Source organism: Varroa destructor, unplaced genomic scaffold (genome assembly GCF_002443255.2).
Source record: "Varroa destructor unplaced genomic scaffold, Vdes_3.0 BEIS01000005.1, whole genome shotgun sequence".
Classification (NCBI taxonomy): Eukaryota; Metazoa; Arthropoda; class Arachnida; order Mesostigmata; family Varroidae; genus Varroa; species Varroa destructor.
This window is the reverse complement of record NW_019211458.1, coordinates 22,037,273-22,052,385: the sequence shown is the minus strand read 5'-3', so window position 1 is coordinate 22,052,385 and position 15,113 is coordinate 22,037,273. Positions and strand designations below refer to the sequence as shown.

Here is a 15,113-nt window from a genome sequence, read left to right as displayed (position 1 = left end):
GCCACTGTCATGTGACAAAACGATTGATTCAAATTGTTGTTAACAACAAATAAGATTACAACTCGCTATTGAGCAAAATCCGCCGACACAAGTGAATAGAAAAGGCGTCGATTTGGAAAGCCTGATAATACCAGGCCACATACATGTTTGGCTACCCGGCAAAAACTGAGCGAACTCCAATGGGAAATTTTAGCGCATCTGCTGTATAGCCCGGATTTCACACCGTCAGAGCATCATCTGTTTCGGCCTTTACAGGACTCCTCTAAAATATGTTCATTTAATTTCAACGGTGAGATGCGGGAAAAGTCGTTTGTCACCATTTTTGCCCCCAAAAAAATCATAGAAGTTCAACGATGGCAGTGCTATAGTGTTGTCTGAAAAACAGTAGAATATCATAGATGAAAATAGCCTACATTAAATTTAGTAATAATATTTTAGAATACAAAAAGTACTTGCTTCAACTTAGCTTGAATACTTTTAAGCGATCTATATTAGATTGGAAATAGCGCTTTTTTCTAAAAGACATCCCTTTGCCGTTACTTGTTCCTTACTTCTAACTTTCTGTGCGAAAACCTGTTCTATCAGCTTGTTGCAACATCTACGTCAATAGGATCTCGAAAATTATTCCAATTTTTTTTTCTTGTTATATTTCTAATTACGCGTTTAGCTTGACGAGGAAACAGTAGCGTGAATATAAAAACGCTTGAAAAACTTGAGATTCAGTGAGGGCTATCACCCGACCTCGTACTCATAAATATATATATGATAGATATAAAACTTACACGGTGTGTTGTAAAAATGAGTAATCAACTTGCCGGATGTCCTATCTAATCTATCTTCTGCTTTGTTTTGCTAGGTCAGCAAAGGCCAAATCGTTTGTTAACCTCGACTGTCTTGAAAAATACGATCGAACTGGGACGCAATTTTACTTTGATAGACACGTTAGGAAAATTACGTTTATATACGCAGAAAATCGCTAGATTAAACATTTCTCTGGTCGATTAGTCAAACAAAACAAATTCCTTATCACTTCCTTATCAACGAAGTAGGCGTTAATGAGATAGATTTTCGACTGCACTAATATAATTTGCACAGCTGTTAATATTTCCAAGAGATATGAATAGTTATGTTGAACAATATCGACCCACCGTGCTGGCTCATCCTGTACCAAGGCTTGCGAAGCAGGGAGCTATTTCACACCTAAACTATACGAAGATGATCCAAGGATCGTCTGAACTCGATACGAGTGTGCCGTCTCATATCTACCCTGCACTCAGTCGAAACAATTTAAGCAATATTGTGTAGCCTGCTTTACGTATTGGATTAAATAAGTTCAATTGGCAAGTTGCAATTTTTGTTTACAACTTTTTAAAGTATAGTTCTTCTCAAACGTTTAGCCAAAACAGAAGATCCACCAATATTTTATCACGTGTGAATTCTATGAGATATAGAATATAGATACAAAATATTCTTTGCGAATAGTTTGATAGATGCCCTGATATTAAACTTGGCGCACCCTGTTTAAATGCTTATATCACTGGATTTTTGATCATTTCATTTAACCGTTTTAGCCTTATGTATAGCAGTGGTACAATGCAAACAGCAAAAAAGCAATTTTGGTAAATTAAAAAACATATTTAATTGAATAGGAAAAGCTCGGAATGAAGTTAATCCTTCCTTCCTTAGACGTCAATTTTTTCTTACATATAGCAATTTTAACCGATTATATAAGGACGCTTATTAAGGCGTCGGAAGCGTGAGCCCGATAGAGGCGATTAGTGCATTGGTCCTTTCCTTTAACATCAAGCCATTAACAGCTATGCATACATACGCTGGAAGCAGTCTGACATTTAGGTAAGCGAATCGATCGTCGTGCATCTAAATGCATTGACAGGTGCTTTCGTCGGCTCGATTTCGGGTCGAGGCGTAACACAAGCACTCGACGAATATGGGTTACAATTGATAAATTCAATATATTTCTATAGCAGTTTTGCTGCTTGCTTATAGCAAACACTACATGACCCGTTTGGCCCAAGCAACCAATGCTTCAGCAATCACTAATTTCTTTTATCGTGCCCACGCTGCACGACGACGGGCATCGCAGCCAGTACAGCCATTAAGTTTGTGCTAGATCCGTATTCGAAATGTTCCGTTGCTGTTCCTCCGAAGAACGAACTTTTCAAAGCTAAAAATATCCACAAAGTTACTAAATGTAGCACTGACAGAAAATGACAAACGGTGAGATGTTATTTAGTATATGAGTCATTTCAATCCTCCCAAGAGCTTTGCCTCACCAGCCAATCACTGTTCTCACAGAGCCCTTTACGCTTCGTTTTACAACACGCACACACGTGGTACGATGTGTTTAGGCTTACGAAGGGAAAGCGTCGATCACCTCCTTAAAGCTGTACTTTTTCATTATAGAATTTTGTTGCCTAAGATTTTCCATCTCGAAAAATATTCCTTTCGAGAACCTTAACCAATACATAGGCAACGTCTCTGCAAGTCGCCTAAGTCATTACAGCACCAGCATAGCCGTGCGTTACAAAATATTCAGAGCTCGATGGTATATTTCTGAGAAGCTTAAATCAACTAAATAGTTAGTCCGTTTCTACGGAACACGCCATTAGTTATCCCATAGTACAGGGGTTGTACATCGTTTGATGGCCGTACTGACTTATACCTTCGCAGCTAGAGTATTATAGCCTAGGCGTCCGTAGTGATCTGCTGAACCCCTTATATAATGAATGCAAATACTTTGAGGAGAGCATCATGCACGTAGCAGAGTTTTCCTTGGCGATGCATGGGGAGAATAACTGGGGTCGAATGAAGAGTTCCACACTTTCCTTCTAGCAAGAAGTAAATGACGCTACTCTTCAATGTTGAAATTACATAAGAAGTAGATATCTCAAATTGGTAAAGCGAGACAAACGGCATAGGAGAGAGAAGAATACGGAAATGTCGTGTTTAGTAGCTTTCGACAATGCTAACAGATAACACGAGGATAATGGTACAGCCAGAAGTAGCTCGTTAAAATGTCAGTATCAATGAGTCGCATCCTTATCCCCATTGGCCAGTTCTCACGGCCACTGTATCAGACCACTGTGTAAATAGGCGTATAAACAGCGATACTATAGATGGATAAAAAGAGAGACCAAGGCGTAATAGATGTTACAGCATCGAGTATGTTCTTCACGTTCAACATATATCACATGTTCCGCCAGCATCATCCGGCAGCGTTGTAATACGATAATAGGATATCATTTTTACAGTATATTCATTTTGACGGCCGACGCATCTTTTTTTTACGTGGTTAGCCTCGTCGTTTGTTGCTAGTCAGGAACAGGAGGTAACATACGCCTGACGTTGCCTTCTTGCCAAAAAAAACATGCGTTCACATAAGCCTCTCCACGAAGAGCACTAACTTCTAGACCGATCGAGCATCAAATGAAGAGTCACATACAATGCAGCAGACGCTACGATCTATACCGAATTGAAGCTTATTTATTGAGCCTGTTGCTGCACAGGTTGACTAAGACTTGATTGATTGCTATGTGGTTGCTATAGACGCCTGATAGTCGGGATTCATACCTATCTAATGGATCCTGCCGGCGATGAGTTCGGGTAATATCCCAACGGTTAAAATGGCGTAAGGGATACAGTAGCATTACTTAAGCATATACAGTTTGTTGTCTACGTCTAGTCTCCCTGTCCAATATATCAAACATAGGGTTTGTCTCGATCCATCGAACAGATGCAAGAGATAGGACGGTATACCGCACTGTTTCTGTAAGCAAGAACTAGTAAACTGGAATTTGTACCTATTTGACAACACTCCGTTATTTCATTAGGAGATCCCTCAAATTTATCAGAGCTCCCAGGATTAATTGGACGACGCGTACAATCCGCAGCGCTGTTGCTATCATAGAATACACGAAAATTGTAAGCGACGCTTTACGTACATCAGGTATACATACCTTACGCAAATGCATCATCATCTAGGTTATCACGGGGACGGAAGGGTTGTGATCTGGGTTCGAAACCGGCCATGGATAGATTTTAGTTCCTGCTGGGAGCTAGTTAACCGTCTGACGGAATGCCTAACGGCGATGCTGGACATACAACCCGAAACATGGACTTGTATTCATTGTCAAATCATCCTGTATATTTAAAGCATTATTGGTGTGCGCAACTATGACTCCCGCCGGCCCTAGTGATTCATGCAAGTAGATCTACATGTATTTTTACAGTTACACATCGCTAAAATTTATCCCTATCCATCTTATTTTCTGCAATTTCGTCTTATATAAAAATTAGCTCTTTATAAAATAAGAAAATCGCTACTATCTACAATTTTTCGGTTAGCTTCGAGATGAGCAGGTATTTAGTCTTCATCCAGGTAAATTCTAAATGGCTTTCATGTGCTAGAGAACATAAATCGATTTTTTTTTTGTTTTGACATATACATCCAATATAACTGTATAGGAAAGGCGTGTGCTTCCTCGAAATGCCCCGATTATACATCTCAAATCATCGCACCGATTCTGGATGTTCTTTATTTGCGTGTGTACCACTTGGGCTTAAGCTGCCATTGAGCCAAGTTTCAATATTGGTCAGATCAAGGAAATACGTCGCGTAAGAGGATAGATTTTATCACGTTATATATATATGTATAGCCATCGTCCACCTTGCTCGTCATCCGGTACAAGTACACAGTAATAACTGAGCGATCATTATTTTTCAAAGGGATTCAATCCATCAGAAGATCATGCGTTAATCGCGTTTGCCTCTGAGGTAGTAAATAGGCAATATGGTAAATCTGGACTGGAACAATATATATTAACATAGGACGTGCCACTTCGAGCTAGATCGAATTTTGGTAATGCTTTCAGTCCGTTTCGAGACCGTCGTCCTCCTCCTGGATAATATTAATGATTATGAATGATCCTTTCCTCGTTGTTCTCTAAGAAATTGTGCGCGATATCGATGCCTGAAAGTTGATTGATGTCAGTATCTCAGAAAAATAGGCTGGTAATTATGTAAAACATAACATCTTCAACTTTGAAATTTGTACTACGAGTGAAGAGTCTGATTATAGCATAGATTTCTGGATATCGTTTTACACACTATCGTCGTTCTTCTGATCAGTAGTACCCTTTTCCTTATGTGTACACTTCGAACAACGCACCTATTTGATGTGTTATATTCTCGCTTCTAGTGAAATTTTTCGATAACTTATTGTTTATAACTTAGACACCAGCTAGAAAAAATTCTCTGTTTCTTTTTAGGTACAGCCGTTCCATTTCCTTCGTACGCGTGTCAGAAGACTGCATTCTTTTGCATGGCCCTTTTCAGAGTACAGCCAGCGTGCAGTAGGATCTGTACATTTGCTTCCTGAACGCGTTCCGCACAAAAACGTTTCGCATACAAGCTGCCGCACGATAACCTCTACAAGGCACATTCGATGCGTATGCAGATCGAGTACTAGTCGAGGTAACTTTTGTAGAGACACAGGTCCCTCCCATGTCCATCTTCTTGAAGTGATTGATATGAATGTTGTTTCATTCTGGACACGTTCGAATAGTTGATGCATATGTTTACAGAAATAAATGTCTCCTCTCATTTGAGATGAAAATCTCCTAGTTCGTCCTTGTCCTGCAGCCTCACCATACCTCCACATTGACCGTACATTTATCTATTGAACGGGTCATACTCTCTCACTTAGATGATTTCATGCTTTGCATAACAGTAGTATAGTAGTTGATACGGTCTACTTAGATTGGAACGGTTTTACAGGGCGTAATACATTGCGAGTACTGTTTAGCTAGTGGGGAAAAGGATCTAGAGTATATATACCTTCTAATTCCAGGTAATTATCTCTTCATTCTGCAATTTATTATTCGGTGAATAGATTTGAGCTGTCTCTCGCAGCCCCTAGAAGCCGCATTATCGCGTCGCCTTTGCGTTCCACACAGATTCGCAATGTGTGCCCGACTGTGCCTGCTGCTATGTTTCGCCGCTGGCCCAGCACTATCGGCTGGCCGGAGGACTTATTGGTCTCAAAGGACAGATTCAAACAAGCGCAAACATGTATCTCGCTACTTCTTTTAGCAGAAGGTATGGGCTAGCAGCACCCATTTTAGTCCGACTTACTTTGTCACATATATCCTTCCCGGAAAACCTTCTCTTTTTGAAGAAGAACTTTTGCAAGTCAAAAAACATCATTTTTGCGCTTGAGGACTCGACGATCTAATTGGCCTCACAATGTATGCGTCTCTCGGACGTGTGGCTGCAACAAACCTACGGCTACTGATCGATGCGGATACCTTACACCTGTTTGATTTTTTACTCGCTTTTGCTTCTATATCCGGCCAAGGTCGGATGTTCGCTACTTAACTCTGGTCGAAATGAGCTAAATCAAAGGATAACTGTACACTGACAGGTTGCCATAAGCGAAGAGACATAAATAATCGGAAAAGCGGTTGTTTTCGACAGAAGGCACGCTTCGAGCTTTGTCATTGCTTCAGAGAGAGAGAGAGAGAGAGAGAGAGAGAGAGTGAGAGAGAGATCGAAGACACCACAAGTTTCCGTATCTCACCTAATTGCAGAGAACTTTTAGGGGAGGTTGCGACCAGGGGCCCAATGAAAAACGTCCAATTGTGCGAGTGCATGTTAGATTCATTACTCATTGGTTATTCTGTCCAATTGTGTCACTCATACGTTAGCAATAAAGCCTAGCAACAAGCAAGCTTATGCCTGTTAGTTGCTGGAGTTGCAGTGCCTTGAAAAAAAAGGACGACAAATATACTTTTTCATTTCCGTTCATTTTGGACAGGCTGCGTATGCTTAGTAAAGTGTTTTCTAAAAAAATAAAAAGCAGTAAAATCCGCCTTTTAGCGGAGGACGAGCGGGAGCATCGCTAATCTGAGCCTGAGCTCATCATCAGTACGTAGTGTCGATGTTCGATCATTTAGTGCAAGCGAGGTAGCGGGCGCGAAGCGTGATTTTTAGTTAAAGCTTCGTGCTAATATTATGTTTTACGTTGAAACGATCGTTGCTAATGTTCCAATTTCAGGGTAGAAAACGAAATATTCTCTCGTGTGCTATCTTCGTCTCCACACCGCTCCCGCCATATTGCAATCCCTTTCCGCTATACAGACAATTAACAAATTGCGATTAGTCTCTTGTTATCGCTTTTAGTCAATATGGATCATTGTTTAGCATTCGGGGTTGCTCTTCTTGGGTCGGCCTAAAATGTCCTACCGAACAAATCGTACCGAGTGGTCTATAGACAAATGAAACATATCCCTATTCATCCGGCGGATGGCTTGTCAATTTGTAGAATAGCTATGAGATTGTTCAGCGATGTAAAACGACAAGTGCCTGTTATATGTTTGCTTCACACTGTCACTATAAATAGAATCGGTTCACGATTGAGGACGACTCTGAGCACATACTATGCTACTACTGCACTTTTACATAAAATATTATCTAGATATAATATCATATTTTTGTGATCGGTTTTTGAATTCTCGCGGGAATGCTGTGCAGAAATTTCTCACATTAGAATTAATTATCTATTTAAACATTCTGAGATCAACCAAGTTCTGCAAGTAAGAGGTGAAACAGCAGCGGTGTTTTGAGTATCGTACTCTGAAGCCCTCGTTTTAAAGCCAGCTCATGAAGCATTCTGGAGATATTTTTAAAAAAAAGTGATGATAAGAACGACAAATACTTCGTGACAATATCCGACCTTCGGAATAGTAACACTTTAGTAAAAATATAAATAGAACTTAAGCCATTTGATTATGTAATAAAGTTAAGTGCGCTACTTGCAACGGAAAATACACGAGCATTAGAAGTGTAACTGCGGGTGCAAATAAAGGATAATACTCTTGGTTGGAGATAAAATGTATATTTATCGAACTGTTATGTTGCTACAAAATCAATGGCTTTTTGCAAAAGTAACTCTTTAAAAACGACACCCGCATTTTTCTGCACTCTTCCATACTCTGGACCATATTAAATTGGAGCCGTCGAGTACTGTGCTTCGCCTAGCAATATGGCTTGCAGGGTGATATCCATCGGATAAATGCCTGGCCTTGTCCTTTTGGGAAACAAAACGAAGCAAGCAAGACATCATAGGCTAGCATATGCTGAAACTTTTACTCTGCATGTTGCATACAGTCGACAAGAGCTCTCCCGCCTCGTCTTGCTGCCTTCTACAACACTAATACATAATGTATGGTTTTCCGAAAAAATAGCAGATCTTGTATATTGGATAGTGCCACAGTTTCCGCTTCTTCGCATATAATTTCTGCAGTCGTAGTTTTTATCTGTTATTTATCAGCTATTATGGTGTCAATTAGTACATAAAGTTATCTATGCAGCATTGTATCTACTCTGAAAAAAGAGTTTATAGTTCTGCACACACACACACACATGGAAAATGCAGCACCTCAACAACGATGGAGAGCAAAAAAGTTTGCAGAATAAATAGAGCTGACTTCTTCACAGATTCATCTAGCGGTATTGTATCATAAGTATGTGATCTTTTTTCAGTCGAAATTTCTACAGCTGTCATCTCTCGATTTCACCATAACTGCACCTAAGATGGTTACACATAATGGCGTGTCAATCTTTCACGAGATCTGCCTAACTGACCTATATTACTTTTAAAAGCTGTTCCTAACATTCCCTTGAAGCCGACGACAAGACAGCTAAGACGCATGGTACGCACAGCTCTTCGTCGCGATATGAGGACTTTTCCCAGAACAGATAATCCAACACCTGTATATATTGGCCGGTTTCCGCGCCGTATGCAAGTCTTAACTTGTAAAGCTTAAAATATTTGTTTATATCTATTTTGCGTGTTCAGACTTAACACTTACCCTCCGCGGAGACGTTTCCTATGCTCCTTACGTCGGAGTCGCATGGCTCGGTAGCGAAGTGCGCAGATAATGATGAAAGCAATAATGGGGAAAAAAATTATAGCACTAAGGATTGGTATAAGGACGGGCCGTGGATCAAGGTGAGGGGGAAGCTGCTGTGGGGTGAGCCCGGAAGTAGCGTTCAAATTCGAGTTCGGGGGGTCGCGGCTCTTGGGCGTCAGCAGCGCGGGGGGAGGCTGGGTCGGGAGGTACGTGGCAGGAATCGAGGGAATGGTGCCAACCTGCAGAAACCACCAGCCAGCTGGCAAAAGCAACCGACGTTATTTTCGTGGTTCACAATATAATTAAAATTTCCGTCCGTCGTGTTCCTCTGTAGTCTTTGCTTCTCACACTTTCATTGACACGGACGCGCAGTTTTCCCTTTTTTGAACCAAAGGCGGCTGCTTCAATGAAGAAGATGAACTTCGATATGGGCGCACGACACGAGCTACGGCGGGTCAAAACGACAGTGTTGGTACGGAACAGGCTGGCATTAGCCACGTTATCTCACGGGTTACACCTGGGGCAGGCGATCACCAAATCCTCAACTTCTTCTTGTCCTTGTTGATCTTCACGATCACAACAACACTGATTGATGAAGATTTTTTAGAGGTTAACACGGAACAGAAATACAGTACGCTGCGCTTTTTATCCCCGTCTGTCCGAAGACCTCGGATTTTTCTCTGCCTCTTGCTCTATGTATGCTTACTTCGTAGAATACAGTATTTCAACGTTGTTTTCTTCTAACTATTTCTATTGTCCCTCTCATTCCTTTATGCATATCTCTCACTGCATCCCAGTCTGGGCTACTGGAACAGCATTGACGCCAATGGTCGTCGCGATGCCTGTTGCGGTCCACTCAACTGTAGATTTTACGAACGCAACCACTGGTAAGCGGCGATACCGACCGCTGAACCAGACCTTTGCCACCAAAGACGAGTGGTATCGATAGCGTCGGGCCGCGCTAAGACCTTAAAACCGAACAAGCAGGCTGGCCGTAAAATCGGACGGGCGAACTCGACCTATCAAGAGAAAAGAACATGAAGCACACTGAAGAATTATAGTATAGGCAGGTCTGATCGAATGAAAAAAAACTGCAGTCGTTGGTACAATAATGTAAATCGAAGGAAAAGCTTAGCTATACAATTGTAACAAACGAATTTTCTTCACTCGCGGTAGGTACGCTTGTTTGCTGCAAAAAAAAAACTGCTATTAGCCAACTGCGTAGAAACTTTTAACGATTCTGCGCATATGTGAACAAATAGTGAAGTCATGCCCAACACAGAGTAGGCCAATTGTTATTGGAAAGATCAGTGTTCATTACCGAATCGTTTGTCTCGTAAGTCTAATGCCATAGTTGGAAGCCATAGCCTCTCCCGGCATAGCTCCTTCTACTTAGAGCCCGCTACATGCATTTGCTACACATCGCGAACACGTTCAGTGCAAAACGTCACAGTTCCGCGCACGCCAGTCACAGATTAATATAGTCTCCTTGCTAGCTAGGTGCAGAAATAATCAGCACTGGCTCGCTACCGTTATTTATAAGCCACAATTATAAACATAATATCTTTCCCTTTATAAATGTGATCGAATACATACGTAACAGCCTCATATTTTCGTCCCTCTTGACCGCTCGCTCTTCATCTTCTTTTTTGACGCCTTTGCTCTCGTATCGCTAAAACACGCGCACCGAACAAGCAAACATAAAGATCAAAACAAATCTTACCGTTATCTAGCGATTAGCAGGTCGTACAATTCCAGCAGTGGCAAACATCGTATAGGCATCCTCTGTCGAGCTGTATCCATTGCCACTTTCCATTGTGATAAATCAACCAAGCAAGCTAGTTGAGCTCGTCGTGACCGTAGCCCTCTTCTGTGCCTGTATCACCTTGGCGACGCACCACGGTTGAGCTGGCTGCACGTCCACACAAGCGCGACAGAACTGCATGGCTAACGGTAGGCCTGCTAGGTCACCATGACTGGGGGATCAGCGGCCTTGTAATAGGCACAACACTAAGGGAATACATTATCTTGCAACACTGGCAGCGATAGCAGCAGCGGCAGAGCTTTCAAGTGTGCCAGAAGCGTTTGTAGCATTAATAACTGCACAAGGGGCAACAATTGTGTACCCGACGCGTGCCTTATGCATCCATAGTCTCGTCGACTATACCCGTATCTGTCGTCTGCAATGTCCAACACGATCCTGCTTTGTATACAATGAAAATCTCGACAGCCTTTACTGTATACGACCCACTACCGTCGCTTGTTTGTGGTCATTAAAATTCGCCTGAACAACAATTGTACTAGTGATATCATTGTATCAGCTAGTTGCAATGGTAAACAAGAAGCCTTTGGCGATCAACGACGATTACCGTAAGCTATATCTCATAAAGATGCGAGAGATGGGTTCAAGTCACAGCAATAGCAAAAATTACGACGGCCTATAGTCACTAGATGAGGATGGTCACAAGACTGACTGGGAGTTAAATCGTCGCAGCTGTGGTAGTAATCGCTAGAATATAGCAAGTCGTTGAAGGAGTATCATTAACTGAGACCGAACTCTACGATTATACAGTACAATAGAATACTCTTAAACAGTCAAATGGATTCAAGGAGTCGAGGACAGCCTTCCAAACGCGCGCAGTACTCGCACTCAACTAAACACAATTCGTACATGACCAAACTCTCGCCACAACTTGCTTCTTTGCTGGTCCTTAGACACTTGCATGCTTGGCGCTGCCTCCTCGTCCAGCCATTGATCGCAGAGGACTACTCCTCCTGCAACCCTCCCCCATAGTTGGACCCTCTCCTGTGTTGCGCCCTCTGCCATCTTCAGAAAGAGAAAGAGCAAAAGGCCAGCTTCAAATGTGGCACAACAGCTGTATCTGGCAGCGGCGTGGTCTTCCATTCTCCTCCTCTTAGTGCCTAGTGTAAGCATAGTAAGCGGCGCTGCGGGAACAGCAATACCTAGTAAAGCATCGCCAAGAAGATGCACCAGAAATCCTTTCGGTTAGCGTCAATAATGGAGGTGGTTAGTTTCTCAATTGTGGGCCCTGTTTGCTAACACCACGAAGTAAACACACTAACTTCAGCACGCCTCGTTTCAGCGTATGCGGTCGTAAGAATAAAAGTACATACCTCAAGTGTATATGAGGGTGTAGGGGCGGGGTATCATAACGAGCGCAATTCGTAACTACTCTAACTTGACGATTAGCTCGGTCCAGGATAGATGAGCCAAAAATCAAATGTCCATGACCGCCAAAGTATACACGCTTGCCCGAACGGTATCTCCTTTGCTTTTCCTTCCTCGGATTCAGTTGTTACACAGCCAATGGCCAAGCTGCATACACGTTCACCTGCGTCGGAATGGCAGAATTATGTGCAGAACCGAAACTCACGTCACAATTAAATGTGAACTATATGCCGTAGCACTGCGGATGAAACTCAGAAGAACACATCGACGCCATTCGCGACAAGCACCCAAGAACTCAAGCGTGCTTCGTTCAGTAACTAAAGAACCGGCAATGACGAACCGACGCCTGTCTACGTGCAATATTTCTGTGCGTGCTTGTGGTATGTATATTGAAAAAGGGATCGATAGAAAGCTCTAGGGGCAGGTATATATTGTCAGAAATCGAAAATCTGTCAAAAGAAAGAGGCAATGCTATGGGCTTGCGTCACGGACAGGTACGCGTTAGGAAGCTTGTAGCTTGAGCATGGTCCCGCAGACCGTAAAACCTTTGTGTGCGATGTTGAAATAGAGCTGGTACAGAAGACTTCGAAAAAAACGTAGGTGCTGAGATAGACAGCTAGACGAGATATGCATAGATGCACACCAAAAACTCGCGATAAAGGCCAACATCAGAATGCACGTGAAAATAAATGTCATTGTTTAGTGCAAGAAGACGGCGAGATATAGGAGAACGTTTCGTCAATTATGTCTCACTCACATTTTTGCAGGCGCTGAAGAACGGGCAAATCAAGGCTTCTTTTTTCCTGCCTGACTTTACTGGCAGAAGTAAAAAAGATCTATTCAAAACATCTGCTTCGCATGTGTTCTCAGACTCAACTTAACTATAAAGTGTAGTTGGAAAAAACGGGTTGTCAGAATTCTATTTTCGAAATGAAAATAATAGTGGAAGAAAAGAAGACTACGACTCTGGCGTTGCGCGAAGTCTCTTTCGCAGAGTCAAACTCGCTTTAGAGGAAGAAGATACTAATACAGACTTAAAGTCAATTGTAAACGAATAAGGCTTGCGCTTACCATAGTGCCGGCTTATATTTACCACCAGCGTCCGTCGTTCATAGAAGGCGAAAAGGCACACATACGCGCATGGCCTGAATTCAGGGTCGGCAACGATTATACAATCCGGAAAGTGGCAGCCATTCGACGTGGTGACTGTTGATACTATAAGTCGTTTAGATCATAGCTCGTCACGATGTCGAGGGAAAAGGTCGTCCCAGGCCGTTGTATCTTGTATTGAATATCATTGCCTTTTTTGTAAGTAGATCCTTAATACTGTAGTGCATATAAGGACGTATTTGGAAATTCGAAAAGCCTCCACCAAAAATTTAAATAATTATCGACTAGTGTAAGATGTATTTTAAATTCTAATATAGTAAATAATTAATGGATGACTAGTGCTGGGTGATTGATGCATCGCATGAAGAACATCAATAATTAAAATGACTAGACTTGCTGGTATACTAATTCCGCTATGTGTAATTGTTACCGCCAGTGTCAAGGACAGAAAATAGCCACATTTAAGGTTCTCTGCTTTCTCTATATAACCCTTCTACATGTGTTCGCCAATAATACAGCCAAGTTTTTGCTAGAAAGCAGAGCCCAGCATCATAGATACGATTATATTTCCAGAACATGTCCAGCAACTTGTTGGCATTTTTCTAATTGTTTGCCTGTTGGATACAGACCTTACAACTCACCAAAAACCGCTCGTTTACTGAAAGTCAACGGATAGTATTACTCACATACGCGTAAAACCCGCGCACTGAACAAGCTGAAAAGGGTCTCGTATTTTCTAGCAAAGAGGAGGGTTTGAGACCAAAAAAATGAACAAATAGGCTACCCAGACAATCTATTTAAAGCCACTTGTGAAAAGCATCGTACATAAAATGCTCTAAAAAACGACGATATTCAATACTAGTTCTCTGTCCTATTATTACAAAAAAGACGTTTGTTTTTAAAAACACTAGGCTAAATGATTCGAATGTTCTATTTTACGCTTTCCCGATATGGTTTGAGTCTGTGATTGAATAAGCACGTAAACCAAACACGACTATGTTACGTTTTACGTTTACATGTCTGGATGCGGCAAACACGCACAATGTGGCGTGTACGCGTTACAGGGGCCGGCCACTTACAACACGCGAATACCTGGTAGGGACTGTCTGCCCTCAAATTGTCCTGTTATTAGGCCGACGGCCGATGCGCAGAAAAAAGCTTATAAGTTCACTGGCTTGTTAACCGTAGAACCTGATACGGATAGCCGTCTGTGAAGTGTTCGGGGTGCAGAGAGCTCTAGCAGGATAAATCTAGTAAGGAGGAGTTTCACAGACTGGTCAAGCTGGCTTTGGTGCCTACTGAGCTAACAGGTCTTCCCACTATTAAATAGCTTAAGCAGACAAGGTGGTAAAATTGCTTATTGCGGTTTGTTGACTATGGCGCCATTGGACGATACGATGGCGACGCGAAGCTAAGCAGCTGAGTGTGATTGGGAACGCTGTTCGATAATGGCGAGTTTTTTTCATCACCAACGATGACTACAGGAAGTCAAGCTAAAGACCAACGGTGTTGAAGTTGCGTACTGTGACGCGTTTTGCCAAGAAGGCCAAGACAGTGAATTGCAGTAACATCTAAGTCCAATAATTGGCCCTTTTATTTGTGGAAGGCTTAAAGATGCCCTCCGGGGATCATGTCGCGATTTACCTATTCTATGATGAAAAGGTAAAATGTCAATATAAGCAATCTGTCTTTGCGTTCTATCTGTACCAACAATTTGCACTCGTAAATTGGAATACGACACAGATCCCTTTACTTGTTGATAGATATTAAACAAACTTCCATTAAGGCACAAGCTAAGAAATAGTAGGCACAATTCATTTGAGATCAAACTTAAACGGGTTGTGATCTATTTTTTTAATATTATAAGGAATAATTTGCTG

General features: G+C 41.9%; 1 protein-coding gene across 5 annotated transcripts in view; it reads right to left on the bottom strand.

Moving 5' to 3' along the window:
* LOC111251083 (uncharacterized) overlaps positions 1-13,219 on the bottom strand; it is a 39,509-nt gene extending 26,290 nt beyond the window's left edge. Inside the window, exons 1-3 of one of the 5 annotated variants that reach the window (XM_086990035.1) lie at positions 12,881-13,219; positions 12,069-12,286; positions 8,892-9,952 (exon numbers count right to left, since the gene is read on the bottom strand). In XM_086990035.1, the coding sequence (XP_086846161.1) occupies positions 8,892-8,935 (44 nt within the window). In that variant the 5' untranslated portion in view covers positions 8,936-9,952; positions 12,069-12,286; positions 12,881-13,219. Of the gene's footprint in view, positions 1-8,891; positions 9,953-10,254; positions 10,498-10,529; positions 10,596-10,656; positions 12,008-12,068; positions 12,287-12,880 lie in introns of those variants that run through there. The other 4 variants (XM_086990036.1, XM_022807358.2, XM_086990038.1 and 1 more) reach the window with 4 other exon arrangements.
* Positions 13,220-15,113: the final 1,894 nt, after the last annotated feature.